The sequence below is a fragment of the Helobdella robusta genome, assembly GCF_000326865.2.
Source record: "Helobdella robusta unplaced genomic scaffold HELROscaffold_5, whole genome shotgun sequence".
In the NCBI taxonomy this organism is placed as follows: Eukaryota; Metazoa; Annelida; class Clitellata; order Rhynchobdellida; family Glossiphoniidae; genus Helobdella; species Helobdella robusta.
Genome location: NW_008705254.1, coordinates 191,834 through 209,548, shown reverse-complemented (window position 1 = coordinate 209,548; position 17,715 = coordinate 191,834). Strand labels below are relative to the sequence as shown.

Below are 17,715 nucleotides of genomic sequence, written 5' to 3'. Positions count from 1 at the left end.
GAGTTCATCACATCATGAAAATTTAATGAAAATGTTGTTATCCAAATTCATTATGCAGATAGGCTTGAGAGAGAGAGAGAGTGAGAGAGAGAGTGAGAGCATCTGAAAAAGAGAGAGGAAGAGCATACATACCTAGTTATGATAGCAAGTTAAGTAAATTTTGAGATTAATTTAATTTCTCCCTAGTATAACAACAACTGGCCCATCAAACACAAACACACACACACGTGACAAAAACACAGCAAACATGTGATTGCAATGAGAGCAGGCAAAGGATGGTACTAAAAAACAGCATTATTTTTGCACCAACCTAGTAAATTAAAAAACAGAATTTACAAACATTTCAAATGATTTACACAAAGAAAATACATAAACACAAACAAAAATAAACACGCAAACACACACGGACACACACACACACGCAGACCTAATATTCTGATAAGATATAGATGGTAGTAGCAGTAGTTGGTTAACTCTAATGATACAACCTAAAATACTACTGCCACTACAACTGCTGTTGATCACAGGCTGTTGGTGTTGTTGCTGCTGCTGTAGAGACATGTGTAACTTATTGTAAGCCTCTTTAAATGCACTTTGAACACATGAGAATCTATAGGAACCTCTGGCCACATCATTGCCTGTTTGGTTTGTCAGATCAGTTAAGTTGATAACAATTTGGAAAATATGTTACAATTATGGTAGTACATCATGAATAAGATTATAGTTTAAATATATTAATAAGCCATTACAAATGTAAATTATGTACAATCACAGTATTACATCAGACTTTACATAACAATAGAATAACAATAACTTTATAATTGTAGAAAATACATAACAATTAATTGACCAGAGTGGCAATATGAAACAACGTTCTTGCTTTCTAAAAATATATTTTATGCCTGAAATCCTTCAAGTTATGTTACGTTTAACATTGCCCTTTCAAAAAAAATCAATAAAAAATGTTGACTTGGTAGATGTATTAAATATCTATATGTTATTGTATGCATGCATGTATGTATTTGTACCTGTGTATGTATGTGTATGTATGCACATATGTACCTATGTATGTCTGTCTCCCACAATTTTCTTAGTATCAAAAACCAGAACAACAGATTTGGTGGTTGATATTAACAATATTACATCAGGATCAACATTGATAACTTTACGACTACCACTAATTACAACATCATAATTAGCACTAAATCATCACAGCTAATTATAATGTTAAAATTAGGCACTAACTAGGGCAGAGGGGATCTCGGATAACGAGGGCATCGCTGACAAAAGGTTTGTGCAATAGACAGCACGGACTTACCCCAATTCCGAAAGTTCGGTAGTCGAAACGGTAGGCAAAGTATTCGAGGAAATCTAGTAGAAGGGCAGCGGGGGACAGACTTTTTGATGTGACGGAGTTAGGGTGGATTGTCAGCTGTTTTTTTAGTTTGGTAAGAAGGTCGAGTAGTAAAAATTATTGTGAATTTGATAGAAAATAAAACGGACCTCAAGATAATACAAAATGAGCAACGTGAGACTGTATGAGCTTATTCCTCCTGAGTAGACCTCATTCAAGTCTTTGTCAATCAGCAATTGTTTCAAAACTAGGAGCAAACTTTTCATTGGGGTCCACTGATTTAGTGAGGCCTGTTAAGGGTTAGGGATGTGCTGACTGATAGGTGATTGATGAATGACGTGATTATGATATTTAGTCAGAATAAATCAAACTCACAGTGATGAAGATGGCACTTTTAGTTGCATTATCAATATTGAATCCTATATCAACTTTGACATCTGTTTGCCTGTCCATCAGCTTTATAATTGGTACCTGTTGAATGTTAATGTATCAGAAAAATAAAAAGTTGAAACACACATGTAAACAGAATGCACACAAACATGTCAGGTGAGCACATTGCAACTATACAAATTCAATCTATACACACATATACAACTATATTGCATCTAAACTAAATATGACACATGACAATGCTTAACATTAAAAATGCGTTAACATGTTATATTATATATTATTATATTATGTTATATTAACATGCAAAGCCATTAAAAAAAACAACAATTTTCAAAATATTCATACTCACTGTAGCATTATAGAGAACAAGAATTTTATCCTCATCACACACTTGAGCTTCCACAAGAGCTTTCTTCAAAATATCAAATGGAGTGACAGGGCACTTATGAAAAACTACAATATCAATATCACTTGAAGGTAGGTACAACCCTGTTTTGAAACTCCCAAACACTTCAACTTTTACTGGGTCTATGCAGCTTTCAACTGCTGCTCTAATTCTCGTTACAACATTCTCTCTTTCTTTGTTGGCAGTTTCAGTTGGTTCCATACACTTGCAGAAATATCCAATCTCACTGTCTAATCTGGACAAATTTTAATCAAAATTTCAATTATATTTTTGAAAATATTTCAAGATGTAGAATTAGAAATGACCAACCTAGAAAGACCCTTCATTTTTTTATTCTTTTTTGGCCCAAACTGTTGCGAGTAGATTTGATTTGGAATGTAGATGCCATTGTTGCCAGATTGAATTGCGATTTGGCTGGCATATTGTGGTAGAAATTTGTTGTAAAGATTGCCGTTGTTGTAAGTAAATGGTGGGTTCATGAAGTTGTTGGGGTTGCATGACGTCATACGCGAATACACGTAGCGGTGGGTCTCAAACCCTCGACTATGATATTCGAGTACCGCATGGCTCATCTTCTTTCAATCCGGCCAAACACAAAACCCAGACAACCTTTGGTTTGTAGTATTGTGCTTCTCCTAATTTGTTGTGGTGAAAATGAAAAATATATCTTTAGTATGGCAGATATAAAATACACACAAAAACAAAAAGTGAATTTTTAAAAAATAAAATCAAAAAGTTAGAAAAATTAATTTCCAAATAAATTTTTGACTGGAATTTTCAACTAGCGGTTTCGCAATCACAGCACCTTACTAGTTGGTCAGGTTTCGTTATTGCACGATGGAGATTTCGGCAAGTAAAACAATGCCTCCGAAATAAAAAAATAGAAATTAATGAAGACGTGCTGATGAAAAAAGATGTTAAGTGAAATAAATTAAAAAATAAAATAAAGTTATTTTGCTTGTTAACGAATAATTGCTAGTCCTTCCTTTTAAATTAAATAAATTACCGGAAGCAAAATCAAAATAAAAGTTTAAAGGCCAAAAGCAATGCATCGTTTAGCTTAGGAGCCGCAAAAATACTCAGGACGGATTATTTCAATTAAGTTTTTAATTGAACGCTTAATGTAATTATCCCAGAAATAATTCAAATACTGGAATACTAAATTTAAATAATTATACCAATTATATAGCGAAGACCAATGTTAACTTTAAACATTGAGCCTCGATTACTATAGAAACGAGATTGACAAAAATGTTTTCAAACGGAGGTATTGAGTTATGAATTGAAGAAAATGAGTAAATTTTTCAACTAAAAAAGTAATTTGACGGAAAAATGAGATATTACACACCGTACGAAGTCCTAGCCCACAATACTTATGACGACCTTTGGGTCTCCTTGCTCGGAAAAGTTTACAATTTGAGCCAACTGAGCGAGAAAAACAAAGGTTTAAATTTTAAAATAAAGAAAAGTTGAAAATAAACATTCACTTTGTATCATTAATAAACAATTAATATCTATAAATAAGTCATCAGTTGTTTATTATAACAATTTGTTTATCACTAATTAATAAAAAATTGATACACTGTCCAGGAAGTATCCTCATGAAACCAATTATAGAAGCAGCAGGAAAAGATATTTCGCATTGGTTCGACGAAATAACAGAAGAAGTATGTACAGAATGAAAACAATTATTTATAAATTACAGTTTTAAAATAAAATAACATTTTTTAAACTTTAAACAATACAAAAATTGAATTTCCAGCCCCGACGTTACTTGGACCCCTTGACAAACATTTCCTTAATTTACACCCCGTACGGCAGATACGTGCACGTACCACCGCCATACCCGTCATCCGATTGGGCAAACGATTTTGGTACCCCGTGGTGGAAAGACAGTAACTACTACATAGGCCACCTAACGAAGAAAACAAGAAAGCTGAAAATCATCAACACTCTCACATCTCAACAAGACGTTATAGAGGCTAGCACAACTATTTATACAAATCTTTACCTACTTGCACGAAATAACCTGTGATAATATCCAGTGAATGTATTGAATGAACATTTATAAAACAGTTGAATTTAAATATATAGGTTTGTTCTGAAGAAACGATAAACGAAATATTGAGAAGGTATTTAGCTTACAATCTGCATGCAAACAGTTACACATGGAAATATGACGGAGTGGTGCTGGATATGAACAAAACTCTTGAAGAGAATGGAATTAAAGATGACGATTTCGAATTTTATAACCTAAAAATGGATGATACGGAATACTTGCAATACGTACATCTCTACTTTAACGATGACCTCACAGTTATTGACTGAATTCACTTTAAACCAGTTGCAACGTGGGCGAACTAACACTTGCCCTAGTTTAAAAGGTTATCAGTCAAAACACAAAAACGAAAAAAATCAAAGCCATGTTGTTCTTTAAAGGTCAAAAGTACAAAAATGAAATAAAATCAATGGAATTACAATGAGTAACTTTCAAATATGTTAAATATTCATTCTTTGTTTGCTAATTCATCCATACATTCATTCTCTCAATCACTCATTCCATTATTCATCCATCCCCCATTAGTATAATTTTATATACATTAGTAACAAAATTATAACACCTAACATAATTCAACTAAACAATATATATATATATACATAATAAACATCGTCGTAATGACATACGTGCGTTAGAGCTAAATGAATATTGATAATTAATGAACAATTTATTAAACTTTATTATTGATCAATTAACTAAAATTAACAAATCAAAAACTAAAAAATAAATGTAACAAATGTAATTTATAACATCTTTAAATACACGTACACACACACGCACATATATATACATATATATATTTGCATGATTAAAATTATAAAAGGAAAAATAAAAAAGTTAAAAGTGTGTTTACTTAAAGTGTATGTAGATAGATAAACAAGTAAAAACGAGTATCACATACAAAACTCCCACACACACACACGCACACACACACATATATATATATACATATACATATATATATCCACATATTTATACAAACATGTATAGACATATATACATACATATTTATCAATGGAATATAAGCAATCATAATGAAGAAACATGCATTATATTATATTATATATATATATATATATATATATATATATATATATATATATATATATATATATATATAGCAACGTATAGCAAATACTTGTACATATATAATCTGTTGTATGTTGAAAATATCTATCTATAATAGTTACATTATGTACATAAATAAATTATTAATTATTTGTTATTATGAGTGGGCTAGGATTGTCTTCACTAATTGTTCATCTTTCAGTTTCAGTTAATTATTGTTATTACCATTGCTGTTACTATTATTATTGTTGTTATTGTTGTTGTTGGTAGTGGTAGACGTATTGTTGTTGTTGTTGTCAGATTTTGAAAATATAACTGGATGATGGTGAATTAACTGTTGCTGATGTTGCTGTTGTGATGGTTGCTGCTGATGTTGTTGATGTTGTTGTTGAGCTTGTTGTGGCTCCTTTAGCTTGAGAAGCAGTTGCTGTTGCTGAAGTTGTTGTTGCAACTGCTGCTGTTGCTGCTGCTGTTGCTGCAGCTGCTGTTGATGCACCTGCTGCAGCTGCTGTATCTGTTGGTGGAGGTGTTGTAGTTGTTGTTGTTGCTGTTGTATTATTTGCTGTTGTTGTTGTGCCAGGAGTTGTTGTTGCTGTTGTTGTTGCTGTGTTTGCATCACATGCTGCTGTGATTGCATCTGAAGTTGATTGGCTTGGATGGATTGTTGTTGCTGCTGCAATTGTTGATTCTGTGATGTCTGAACCTGTTGTAACTGTTGAGTTGATGTCTGGATTTGTTGCTGAGTTTGCTGAATTTGTTGCTGAAGTTGTTGATGTGCAGTTAACTGCAGTGGCTGCAAGGAAAGTGTTGACTGCTGCTGCTGCTGATTCATCTGGTTGAGTACTTGTGGTTGATTGTTTTGCTGCTGCTGCTGTTGTTGTTGCTGCAGTAAATGTTGTGCAATAGTCAGTTGATGAGAATGTGGATTGTTGCGAGTTTGTGTCACTCCAGTTTGGTTATGAGATGTTGTGTTGTTGCTCTGCTGCTGCTGTTGGGATGTTGTGGCAGTTGTTGTAGCTGCAGTTGTATTTTGCTGTGTTGTGGTAGCACCGTTGTTGCTACCAGCACCACCATTACTCGCAGTAGTTGTGTTGTTACAATTTGTAGTTGCAGTACTACCCATAAACTGTTGTTGTTGTTGCTGTGAATTTTTCTTCCTGCCAGCCTTAGGCCTGTCCTCCATGTGCACTCTCAGGTGTTTCTTGAGATGCTCTGCCTGTGAGAAGTGCTTCATGCAGATGTTGCATGCGTGAGGTCGTTCCCCTGTGTGGATCTGCATGTGGCGCTTCAAGTTGCCCGCCACTGTGAACCGCTTGCAACACACTGTGCACTCAAACGGACGTTCCCCTGATTTCAAAAGTATTTATATTGATTCCATTAGTTTTAAATCAAAAAATGTTCAAAGTTACTTCAAGGAAATAAAATGAAATAACCTGAGTGAGTCCTCTGATGTGGTAGCAGTGCACCAGCATGGGAGAACTGTTTGTTGCAGAGGGGGCAGAAGTAGGGCTTCTCTCCTGTGTGAGTCCTGATGTGCCTCTTGCAGTTGTCCAGGTACTTGAACTGCCTGTGACACTCCGAACACTCGTACATTTTGTTGTCTAAGATTAATGCCTCTGGGATCGAACCACTGCTTGACTGAACTTGCCAAACTTGCTGTTATTTGTTATAATTGAGTAGGTGATGCTTTTGTTAGATTATAATAATGTGAAATCTATTTTTCCAGACACTTTAAATTAATTTTTGTTGCCATTTGGAAAAATTAAAATCAGGAATTTGACTGTTATTTGAGCTGTTATTTGTTGTAATTGAGTAGGTGATGCTTTTGTTAGATTATAATAATGTGAAATCTATTTTTCCAGACACTTTAAATTAATTTTTGTTGCCATTTGGAAAAATTAAAATCAGGAATTTGACCCAAACTATTATTATCACTTATTATATAAAATTAGATAAAAGGTAAATTAAAGTACTTGGGGAAGGCAAGACAACTTGATACTATTCTTCCTATGCCCTCCGTTCATATGAACCTTTTGGTGTTTTTTCAGATGTTCAGATTGGGTGAATCTTTTGGGACACTGCTGGCAGGCAAACTGTTTTTCACCTGTGTGAATTAGCATGTGACGCTTCACCCCGTCAGACCTGGCAAATCCCTTGTTGCAGACTGTGCACTGGTGTCTAGATCGTTTGTTCGGGTTGTTGTTGCTAGATCTTGTTTTAGTAGTGGTTGGCTGGTGTTCAATTTTTAGATCTTCGATGCACTGAGGTTTCGTTTCGGTTGTATCATCTTAATTTTTATTTTGGGGAGACAGGAAAGAGTGAACCATTGAAAGTATTTGTTGATGAAAGCACGAAAAATTAAAACAGTGTAAGAACTTAGATCGGTTTTTTAAAGAAAATATCAGAAAAAATACCAACAAAATGGGTTCTGTATGATTCGGAAGTCACTTGTCATAGTTGATGTGACGCAAGGCAAACTGATTGAAAAAAATTAAATTTCTTTTGTTTAATTGAAAAATAATCATTTCATTAATAATGTTATCTTAAAAAATAGAAATACGATGAAATTTAATCATATAAAAGTAAATAACACTAGAAACATACTCCATGTTTTTAAAAACTATAAATCGTGTAAAGCATTAAAAAGTCGCCCTGGAAATAATTTTTAGGAAACTTAATGATCTTAAGTTTAAAAATATATAAAATTTATTAAAAATTAAATTAAATATCACTAAATATTTTTTTGGAGGGCAAAATTAACGTAAAAAAATCTACCTTAATTTTAATTTTCTCCGGTCTTATAGCATTCGCCGCTAGAGCTTACTCCTAACAAGTATAACACATAACATTTAAAAATTTCAATTTGAAATCGCTTCCCGTTTTCATTTATCATTTATTTACTTTTAATCATTTGTGGTAATAAACTTTAACGATGGAATTATCAGTTTGGGGAAAGCATTGGGGCCTGCCGTCGATTGACACTGACTGCCTAATCACACTAGTTAGTGTCGTGAAATGAAATTGCTAGAAATAGAATGAAAGGAAAAAGTAGCATCAGTCATATTTTCTAGTTATCAATTACATTACAGAGTAAGTAAATACTAAATAGTATTTAGTAAATACTAAATAGAATTTAATTAATTTAGGTTAGGTTAGATTCATTAGCATTAAAAATTAAAAAATTAAATAAAATGTTTTTTTTAACAAATGAAATTGGGCATACTGTTTCTTTAGTGTTTAATTTTTCATTATAATAATATCGTTTTACTTTTTAATTCATACATTTTGCAGGCTTATTGCCAGTTTTCCGACATCCCCTCATTGACAGTGCATGACATATCAAGCAAATGGACCTCATCAATACGTGAGTTTAGTTTGTTTGATTAGTAGGTAATCAGTTACTTCTGTTGTTACCCCACTAATTAATAAACTGTTGATCACTAAAATCTTAATTTTTTTATCAAATATTCTTATTATTAAAATTTTAAAATCTTGCTTCTGTTGTGAGTTAAAAATAAACATTCTAAATTGTAATTTTTAGATTGTTTTCCTGTTTTAACTCAGAAAAACACCATTGTGAAAGGTAGTGATAGAATAATTGAATTCCTTAAAGATCAGGTACCAACATCCTTTTGAACACTTCTACTCGTAGACAATTATTTAAATATTTTTTAATTATTTCATTATTTTTTATCTCAAAAATTAACATAAACTTGAATGCAAAATACAAAATTCCCACACTGTAGAAATATGATTGTGACTCACACTTGAAAACAACAAACCAGTCAGATTGTTTGGCTTACACATCACTGATCAATAAAAAACTCATGCCTGCTGTTGTTAGCATCAACTTTTATAATTAGTTTATAATTATTTATAATTGAATAATTATCGTGTTACTGATAATGTTATTGTATCATCATTTAATACAGTTATTAATTTGTTAAATTAACATTAAATTCTTTGAAAGGAGCATTTATTCTGGACTCACACGCAAAATTACTTGGACATCACTAGACCATCCTGGGGCTCCAAACTTCCATTTCCACTTTCACTAATTTTACCAATTAGTGAACGAAACAGGATACAGCACAGACATGAAAATGATTGTTCTCTAAAAAATCTCACAGAGGCAGCTAGAAATTTACAAGTATATTTGTAAAGAATTTGAAAACTATTATTAATCATTATTATAACTTATTGAAAATTTAAATAAATAATTTCTACCTAAGATAATTAACAATGCTAAAGAATGCTTGAATATTCTGTCGTCCAAGCTGGGAGATAAATCATACATCTTTGGCGAAAAGTAAACATACTCGATAATATTTTATAATTATTTATTAACTGCAGTATTTCAAAACGTTGTTTTACTAACAACGTTGACCTACTTTAGACCATCATCATTGGATGCCCTAATTTTTGGATTGCTGGCCCCAATGAATTTCATTGGTGCCCTGCCAACCAATAGCTTGCTTGTTCATCTCAGATGTTGTACTAACCTCACTAGATTCTGTCAGAGGGTGATTGATAACTACTTTCCTGAGAGTAGGGATGGTTGGTTCTTGTGGCGTTTGTTGATTGTGTCATTGTAATGTGGATGATGATGGTGGTGCTAACGTTGAGTTGAAGATATCATTGTTGCAGATGGTGATGACATGATTGATCAAATTGTCTATAATTTTTTCACCCAGAATTGATGAGAATAAAAAATGAAGAATCAGAAAAAATGAAAGAGAAAATGAAAGAGACAATAGAACTTGGAGAATTTCCACATAAAAGAAAGCAGCTATTAATAGCATCAATTGTTGTTATTGGATCAATGTTAATTTATGCAATTGCAATGGGAATTATTCATGTGGAAGTTGTTCATGATGAGAACAGAATTCCTATCGAAGCAACGGATTGAGAAAAAAAAAGAAATTCATTCATTCATTCAAAGAATTCATTATTTTGTTCGTTCTTAACTAAATTTTGATGTGTATAAATAAATAATATCTCATTTAGACAAGTTTGATAAAATTTAATATAATATTCCAAAAATCCTGGAATGGAAAACCAATATAAAATAGGAAAGAAAATATTTTAAAATTATAAATAAAAAATAAAATTGATATGCATGGCTTGAAACGCTAAAATGAGATAGAATTGGATGGAAGCATTGAGCAATGTCATCAGGCTGTAGCAGATGCTAATTAAAAATCTTTTTTTGTCGAAATGTTATTAGTCATTGTTTTTGTTTTAATTTAGAAAAACCTAACTTCAAATTATTTAATTCTGTACAAATAAAATTGTAAAGTTTTAAGTAGGAATGAAAGAATTCACCAAAACTCAGAAACAGCGATTTATAATCTTTTGAAAGCTGTACAGCTCTCATTGTTTATAACGCGGGAGTTGTAAAATTGTGGAGGGAATCGCTCGTGCTTGCATTTAAACTTTAAAGCCAGTTTCTCCACTAAGTACTGAAAAATGGCCGCTATAAGTGAACCCCATTTTACGTCGCCTCTAAGATCTCAAAATATGCTTACTACCCATTATTACACCATCACGTCGACTCCGCCGTTTGCTTCGCACGAAAGATGTCAACTGTTCAGTCCGGAGAGAAACAACGGATTTCCGATGACGCCATGTTCGCCATCGCTTCCCTGGAGTTCTCCGGAATCAGGGGGTGATTTGATTAAGAGAGGCAGACCCAAGGCTGCCACCCTAACTTCCCTGATCAGCCATGGATCGACAAATAACGACAGTTCGATCAAATGTCCTACATGTGGCAGGATCTTTCCTAGAGAAAAATCGCTGGCTGCTCATATGAGAACACACACTGGTGACTATTGATATTTTTTCATAAATAAATACGTTTTGTAAGTCAGCCATGATTTTATTTTTTTAAATAAATTGTTCTTTCTAGGTGAGCGTCCTTACATTTGTGACTACCCAAACTGCACAAAGGCATTTTGTCAGAGTGGCCAGTTAAAGACTCATCAGAGGCTGCACTCTGGGGAAAAACCATTCATTTGCTCTGTTAAGAGTCAGTATTTAAAAAATACTATCTATAAGATATTTTTGAAATTTAAATAGTGTATGTGTAATAATATACTTACTATTTTATCTTTTCATGTTTTTTAATTTTTATTTACAAATCGTTTGACCACATCAACCCATGACTATTTAGGTTGCAACATAAGGTTTACCCATGCGAATCGACACTGCCCTGACCACCCAAATGTGGCACTTTTAAGGGATGATGACAACATGCCTCTCCCCGCTGTCGATGAATCTTCCACTGCTCCCATGGTCAGAGAATGGCTCAGCAGGTAATTTTTTTCATGGATTTTATCTTCTGCCATTTATTTCAAGAATTATTTTATTCTAATTGCTAAAATTTTATTATATATAAAAATAAAGAAGAATAATACTTTCATTCTATTAAATCTCTGACCAGGTACTTTTCAACTCGCCACGAAAGAACCCCATACAAACATCGACAGGCGTTGCACAGTTCAAGCACCAAACGATCTCTCTTCAGCTCCCCAGAATCATTACCAGAGCAGGAAAATGCTGATCCTCTGGAAGATGTAGCAACACCAAAGACTAAAAACAGAAAACAACTCTTTGCCCCGTCGACACTGGCTACCATCAGTCTTGATGCCAACATCAACGATGAACATGATCAGGAAATTAGGACAAGTTGTGATGGGCCTAGAAAAAGATTGCTAGTCGAATCTCTCACTACAGAGAAAACATCGATAGAAAGCGATGACACCATGAAAGGAGCATTGGCTCTGTTGCAACTTGCTAAAGTTTTCAAATGAAAATAAATTCAATGACAATCAATTTGACTGTCCCATGTACATATATTTTATTTCATTTTTTCTCTACTGATTTTAGCTTATTGTCAGCACGCAAACACACAACTTATTTAAATATTTAATAAATACTTGTTCTTAGTCTTTTGACTGAAGCCCATCATCCAGTTTATTAATTTATTTAAAAAACAAAATCCTATTTTTATAAGATAGATTTCACTTCATTTTAATTTGGACTGATGTGGCTTCAACACACTAAATTTTCTGTAAATTTATTTCATGGTGTGTTTTATTTTGCTTGTTTCACAATTATTTTACTAATTTTTTCATCTAAATTTCACAAGCTGTTGAACTTCAATTTTGAAAAATTTTAAATAAGCTAACTATATGTGTATAGTTTGACACCTATTCTGGCTTACACTCTCTGCATGCTAACTGTATGTTGAATAGCAAAGCAAAATAATGCTGGAATTTAGGCTAGCAGCCAATGGTTGTACTATAATTGTATGCACCTGTAGGAATGTCACGTAAAAATATGGCTTAGTTTTATAAAAAGAATTTTATTTTAAAATAAATTAGAACCATTGTGTATTTATTTTTAACTTCAAGAGTTGATTTGTGATTGTTTCTGTGAAATTTCAACAAGCTGTTCATTGATGAGTTTGTTATGTCTGCTAAGATCGTTTGTCATTCTTTCAAGTTCACTTTTCAATTCTTCTATCTGTCCATCTCCATCCTGCTTCATTTTCTGGGGGTTGATTCAAGAGATTAGGGATTAAAGAAAGTGTTTGAAGATAATTTGAAACAGATATAGGTGGTTACAATGAATGAATATGACAATGAGATGAATAATGACTGGAAGAAAAAAATGCACCACCATTGTTTCCTGCTGTATGACTTCACACAACTCCTCTTCTGACTTTATTTCTTTGTGTAAGGCTTCGATGGCCAAATTCGTTTTTAAAATTTCATTACTGATCATCAATAGTGAGCTGTTGATTTCGTCATCATGTTCTTTCAATACTCTTACTTTTTCACTCTCTTCCTCTAACTTCTCTTTCCAACCATCTCTATCTAACCTCTGGATATCTGCATCTAATTTTTGCTCCAGTGCTTGTTCTTTTTCTATTTCTCTGTTGTCTCCATGAACATCGTTACTCGCTTCTGTAATGTCCACAATTTCTAAGGAGAAATGAACAATAATTTTTAACTGAAAATGTATTCTATTGAATTTCAAAACAAAAATTAAGTTGGAACCTTTGTTTAATAATTGAATTTCTTGCTGCTGTTGTTGCAGGTCGAGCATTTTATCATTCAGTTTCTTTTTCAGAGCATCTGTGTTGCTGCACTTTGACTTCTTGTACTTGCTGCTACCGCTGTGTTCAATGTTGTTTTCTTGCAACATGGCTAAGTTTTTGCTGACAGGCAAGTTTTTGTTTGATAAATTATTTTTAAGAGGCAAGGGCTTGAAGGCAAAAAGATCACTTTTTTTCAAATTCTTCTTACCATCAGTTGAAAGCAGTTGAAAGTTGGTTTCCTCACTGGCAGGCCCTTGAGGAGGAATGTTCATTGGAATAGGGAGGTTTCGTGTGACAGTTGTCCTGGGTTTTGGAACTGGAGCAGATTTCTTTTTGTCTATTTTTGAATATAACTCACTGAAGTTATCTCTATTTGATGGTCCTATGGTTTCAGCGGTGTTGTTAATGTCAGGCTCATTTAGTGGTTTGGCATTTGATTGGTCAATATTTTTTAAATTATCACACATCATTTTTTGATGTTGAGAGTCTTCATATTTGCTGAAGAAGTTGGTTTTAGTTGAAAAAGGTGCATTGAATGTGTGAGCCTTTTTAAGTCTATGCTGCTTCTGTCGGATTGGTTTGTCTATGTTGAGGACAGCAGTTTTTTTGTTATCAGTCACTTGTTTTAATTTGTTAGCAACGCTCACCTTGAGATTATTGTTGTTACTACTACGACTGTTGTTAAGTTTAATAAGAAAGCGAGTGTTTGTAGATGACTCTGCAAAGTTTTTCACAATATCCATCGGTTTGTCATTGGGCAAAAGAGTTTTTGCAATGTTGCCCCAGAGAAGGAGCATGCTGTAGGTTCCCTGAGAACCAGTTGCCTGTGCCACGGCCACCATCACATCTCGGCAGGTAGTTTGATCCGTCACTCCACTGATCACTCGCGATATGCCATCTTCAGTGAAAACTTTCAACTCCATTATTAAAGATTTTTAAAGTTTATTAAACTTTAAACATTAAATTTTAAAATAAACAAAAAACATTATTAATTGTTAATTCCAATTTTAATATTTTATATTTAAAATTAGATGTAATTTTTTTTAAAAACTTAAATATTTTTCTGATCTATGATTTTAAAAAGTTGCAAAGAATGACGGCAACTCCTAACCCATTTTATATTAACAACTTTTATTAACAACTTCGCAGAGAAAATCGAGCACTCACCTAAAAAAAACTAAAAGCGAATTCAACATTAAATCAGTGATCGACAGAAAGTTCGGCGGTTCGGCCGCACAATTTGTATACAAGTTGTGCAAATACCATCGGCTGGCGTTGGATACATTTTATGGTAATTATTACATACGCTACTCGCACAGCATACATCTGTCTCCAAAACTTTCAATTTAACCAAGTACAATTGACATTTTTATTTAAACATTTCTAAATTGCAAACGCTTAACAGCAAATCAAGTGAGAACATTAATCTTCAAACGTTAATTTTTAAATATTTGTTGCCATGAGAGTCTACTTTGTCATATTTTTGATCTGATCCTACAAACAGTAAATTCAATTTAGAGAGTAGAATCATCAAATATCAAAACTAAAACAGCTACAGAACTTTAACGAGTTTGCATTACGTACCTCTGATGTGTCTCGTTGAGTTTTTGTTCTCGGCTTTCCGCACATTGATCTTCTTCTCACGTTCAAACAAATTATTGATGTGGAAGACTGTGGCCACAAACATGAAAAGTTGAACGGCAGTCAGCAAGAAAGTTACGGTCAGTGCTGTTACGAACATCTTTGAAAACATCGAACCTTTCTTCCTACATTTCTACAATTAAGATAAATGGTTTGAAATATAATATTTGACAAGATACAAAAAACTGCATAAAATGTTATCTGACACTTGCAGAGGAAAGCGTTTTGTTCGTTTCATCATCTCCATCGTACTGGTCGATGTCATCGTCGTTTCTAATGAGCACGATATCGCACTTTCCGTCAAGTTCCGAGTTAAATTTACAGCATGATTCAGGCAGGTGATTGACGGATTGCAGGTCTGAATTCATGACCCAGTCTGCAGCGCCACTCATACCACAACATTCCACCTAAGAAACATTATTCAACGTCCATTAAAAGTTTCAATATTTTCAACGAAAAAAAAACTTATTGAACTTAAAAAATCAAAAAATAAATGACTAATCCGTAAATTTCATACAACGGTTTGTAAGATTTCCAAGCTGTCATCCATCCGGCTCACCTGGTAACTTGAAAGTTCTTTCAGGAAATTTGGCAGCTAACAAAAATATAATGTTAGTAACTACTATGATTATTGTTTTTATTATCATTACTTACATTATAATTTTTGACACTCATCAAGAAGCCAGAAATCATCGACATGAAAAGAAAACTGACGAAGATGACTGTGGCTAACTGGAAAAGGTTTTCAATTTTATTTCACGACTACAGCTGTTATCAAATGAACATTTTCACAACTAACAATAATTAAAATGAATTTATTGTCCTTAAATATCCCGTAAATACAGAGAAGAGCGATTAAGACGCAGAAGAGGCCAAGGAATGAAGGAATGTTGAGGAGTTGTCCCAAGAAATACATGCGGTTCCTCACTAACAACGACCTCGCATACATTCCTGCCCCGAATATGCCACTACCTGCCACCTAAGTATATAATTTCAATAAATCATTAACATTATCATCATTTTCGTTGTTTTTTCTACATAATTTTATTCAATCACTTATACTTTATCTTCTCTCTATAGTCTGTACCTACCTACTAAAAGGTGATAAAAGATAGCACACAAACAACTAACCAAAATAATAGTGCTGAATAAAATCAAGCTGCATTTCAAAAGGTTTCTATAGTGAACTGTTTTAGCGCACTTGCAATGAATTTTGCTTTTCAAATTCATTTTAATGGAAGCTTCAATATCGTCGAAACAAAATGATATTTACACTAATCGAAATAGAGTGCAAATGTAATTGGTCGCCATAGCGATGTCATTTTGTGTCGTCATCAATGTTTAAATCGTGCGGCGCTTTCTTCAAATTTGTTTTTATAAAACAATTTGTAATGCAGTTGTTCAAAAATACGTAGTGGAAATATGAACGAATAACCATGAGAAAGATACGATAAGAGACTATTGGTAGAAAGAACGATTCGTCAGCTACAACAATGACAAGCAATGGATTGTTTGATAATAAAGAATTAACCCATTATATATATATATATATATATATATATATATATATATATATATATATATATATATATATATATATACGTACACATTGTTGACGAATGAAACTGATGAATAGAAGCTAACAATATGTACTTGTGTGTGTTGGTATTTACGAATGAATACATTTTAATGTTTGTATAAATACACTTATGCATGTACATTTGTATGTACATTTGTATGTACGTACGTATGTATGTTTGTATGTGAACTTTGAGGATATATAAACATGAATGAATCACCGAGAAATAACACATCAAATACAATTTTCGAATTAGGAAGTTTATGTTAAAAGTTTCAAAATCAGAACAAATTTCAGCAATATTTTATCACAAATAAACTTATTCAAAATTATTATTGAAAAAAATATTGAAAGAAACCTTAATTTAAAGTATGGAACACATGAGAATGATCACTATAATTAGAAGTGAACACCAGCCGATTCTGCTGGTCACGATGTTGAGCGTGCTAGTACACATCAGCTCCGTGGAACTGACCAACGTTCTAAAAGTTAGCAACACAAATTCCAAGTGGACGAACATGGCCTACGATCCAGACACGTCTCTCTTATTTGCTACGGAGATCAACATGATCTACAGATTGAATGGTAGTAGTTTGGATATCTTGAACTCGCAAAATACAAAAGGGAACAGTTCTATAGATAGTAGTTGTTCAACGAACAATGCAAAGAAAATAAATAGTTGCGATAATTTCAACAAAATTCTTCTCGTTCATTCTGCGGCAAAATTGTTGATCGTTTGTGGCTCCATCAACAATGGATCTTGCGAGATGAGGAATCCAGATAACTTGGAAGTCGTTGAGAAAGCAAACACATCGAGATTTGTCTGTAATGTTGATGATAATTACGCCGATAATAAAGTTGTCTCCGTCGTAACCAGTGCAAATGTATCTGGACAAATTGTTCAAGCTCTTTACGTCGGAAATTACAACGATGACCCGTCCTCTGAATCCAAGTACATGAGTGGCATTTTTAGAAAAGCTTTCGGTATCGACAACCGTTTAAGTTCTAGTTCGGTGGATTGGAATATAACTGAAAATAATTGTTCTTGCATACATTACAGCTTCATTAATAAAAGAACTTTTTCGTTTGTAAATATTTTCAGGCATGCTGG

At 33.2% G+C, this 17,715-nt stretch overlaps 7 protein-coding genes across 7 annotated transcripts in view; 3 read left to right on the top strand and 4 right to left on the bottom strand.

Annotated features, from left to right (window-relative positions):
- HELRODRAFT_163054 (hypothetical protein) overlaps nt 1–2,725 on the bottom strand; it is a gene marked incomplete at both ends in the record, with an annotated part of 4,924 nt that extends 2,199 nt beyond the window's left edge. The window contains 6 exons of the mRNA XM_009027042.1: nt 475–638; nt 1,246–1,432; nt 1,504–1,644; nt 1,730–1,825; nt 2,097–2,388; nt 2,463–2,725. Coding sequence (XP_009025290.1) covers nt 475–638; nt 1,246–1,432; nt 1,504–1,644; nt 1,730–1,825; nt 2,097–2,388; nt 2,463–2,725 — 1,143 coding nt within the window. The remainder of the gene's footprint in view (nt 1–474; nt 639–1,245; nt 1,433–1,503; nt 1,645–1,729; nt 1,826–2,096; nt 2,389–2,462) is intronic.
- Nucleotides 2,726–3,482: 757 nt separating this feature from the next.
- Nucleotides 3,483–4,481, top strand: HELRODRAFT_67728 (hypothetical protein; the record flags this gene model as incomplete). Its single annotated transcript, XM_009026880.1, has 4 exons — nt 3,483–3,597; nt 3,744–3,820; nt 3,916–4,125; nt 4,248–4,481. Coding segments are annotated over 4 exons (636 nt in total), but the record flags the coding sequence as incomplete, so codon positions are not given.
- Nucleotides 4,482–4,568: 87 nt separating this feature from the next.
- Nucleotides 4,569–7,457, bottom strand: HELRODRAFT_95192 (hypothetical protein). Its single transcript, XM_009027006.1, has 4 exons — nt 7,311–7,457; nt 6,714–6,894; nt 5,330–6,627; nt 4,569–5,267 (listed from the first exon to the last, which is right to left on the bottom strand). The coding sequence occupies exons 1-3, from the start codon at nt 7,398–7,400 to the stop codon at nt 5,489–5,491; spliced, it is 1,410 nt and encodes a 469-aa protein (XP_009025254.1). The 5' UTR covers nt 7,401–7,457; the 3' UTR covers nt 4,569–5,267; nt 5,330–5,488.
- A 755-nt stretch (nt 7,458–8,212) lies between these two features.
- On the top strand, nt 8,213–10,189 carry HELRODRAFT_163051 (hypothetical protein; the record flags this gene model as incomplete). The annotated part of the gene is made up of 8 exons (XM_009027041.1): nt 8,213–8,281; nt 8,572–8,644; nt 8,822–8,898; nt 9,027–9,119; nt 9,251–9,430; nt 9,513–9,589; nt 9,677–9,837; nt 9,975–10,189. 8 exons carry the CDS (start codon nt 8,213–8,215, stop codon nt 10,187–10,189), a joined length of 945 nt encoding a protein of 314 aa, XP_009025289.1.
- Nucleotides 10,190–10,470: 281 nt separating this feature from the next.
- On the top strand, nt 10,471–12,713 carry HELRODRAFT_185063 (hypothetical protein). Its single transcript, XM_009027040.1, has 4 exons — nt 10,471–11,104; nt 11,189–11,308; nt 11,453–11,594; nt 11,723–12,713. The coding sequence occupies exons 1-4, from the start codon at nt 10,750–10,752 to the stop codon at nt 12,090–12,092; spliced, it is 987 nt and encodes a 328-aa protein (XP_009025288.1). The 5' UTR covers nt 10,471–10,749; the 3' UTR covers nt 12,093–12,713.
- Nucleotides 12,691–14,307, bottom strand: HELRODRAFT_163049 (hypothetical protein; the record flags this gene model as incomplete). The annotated part of the gene is made up of 2 exons (XM_009027039.1): nt 12,691–12,834; nt 12,961–14,307. The coding sequence occupies 2 exons, from the start codon at nt 14,305–14,307 to the stop codon at nt 12,691–12,693; spliced, it is 1,491 nt and encodes a 496-aa protein (XP_009025287.1).
- Nucleotides 14,308–14,584: 277 nt separating this feature from the next.
- HELRODRAFT_163048 (hypothetical protein) lies at nt 14,585–16,255 on the bottom strand (the record flags this gene model as incomplete). Its single annotated transcript, XM_009027038.1, has 8 exons — nt 14,585–14,653; nt 14,820–14,878; nt 14,969–15,158; nt 15,232–15,432; nt 15,585–15,620; nt 15,680–15,757; nt 15,825–16,004; nt 16,157–16,255. 8 exons carry the CDS (start codon nt 16,253–16,255, stop codon nt 14,585–14,587), a joined length of 912 nt encoding a protein of 303 aa, XP_009025286.1.
- Between the last annotated feature and the right edge of the window lie 1,460 nt (nt 16,256–17,715).

Coding starts and splice junctions, on each gene's coding strand:
- HELRODRAFT_185063 (XM_009027040.1), top strand. CDS start 10,750: ATGGCCGCTATAAGTGAACCCCATTTTACGTCGCCTCTAAGATCTCAA. Junction 11,105..11,188: donor TCATATGAGAACACACACTG/GTGACTATTGAT, acceptor TGTTCTTTCTAG/GTGAGCGTCCTTACATTTGT. Junction 11,309..11,452: donor ATTCATTTGCTCTGTTAAGA/GTCAGTATTTAA, acceptor ATGACTATTTAG/GTTGCAACATAAGGTTTACC.
- HELRODRAFT_95192 (XM_009027006.1), bottom strand. CDS start 7,400: ATGCTAATTCACACAGGTGAAAAACAGTTTGCCTGCCAGCAGTGTCCC. Junction 6,895..7,310: donor ATCTGAAAAAACACCAAAAG/GTTCATATGAAC, acceptor TCGATCCCAGAG/GCATTAATCTTAGACAACAA. Junction 6,628..6,713: donor ACATCAGAGGACTCACTCAG/GTTATTTCATTT, acceptor TTTTGAAATCAG/GGGAACGTCCGTTTGAGTGC.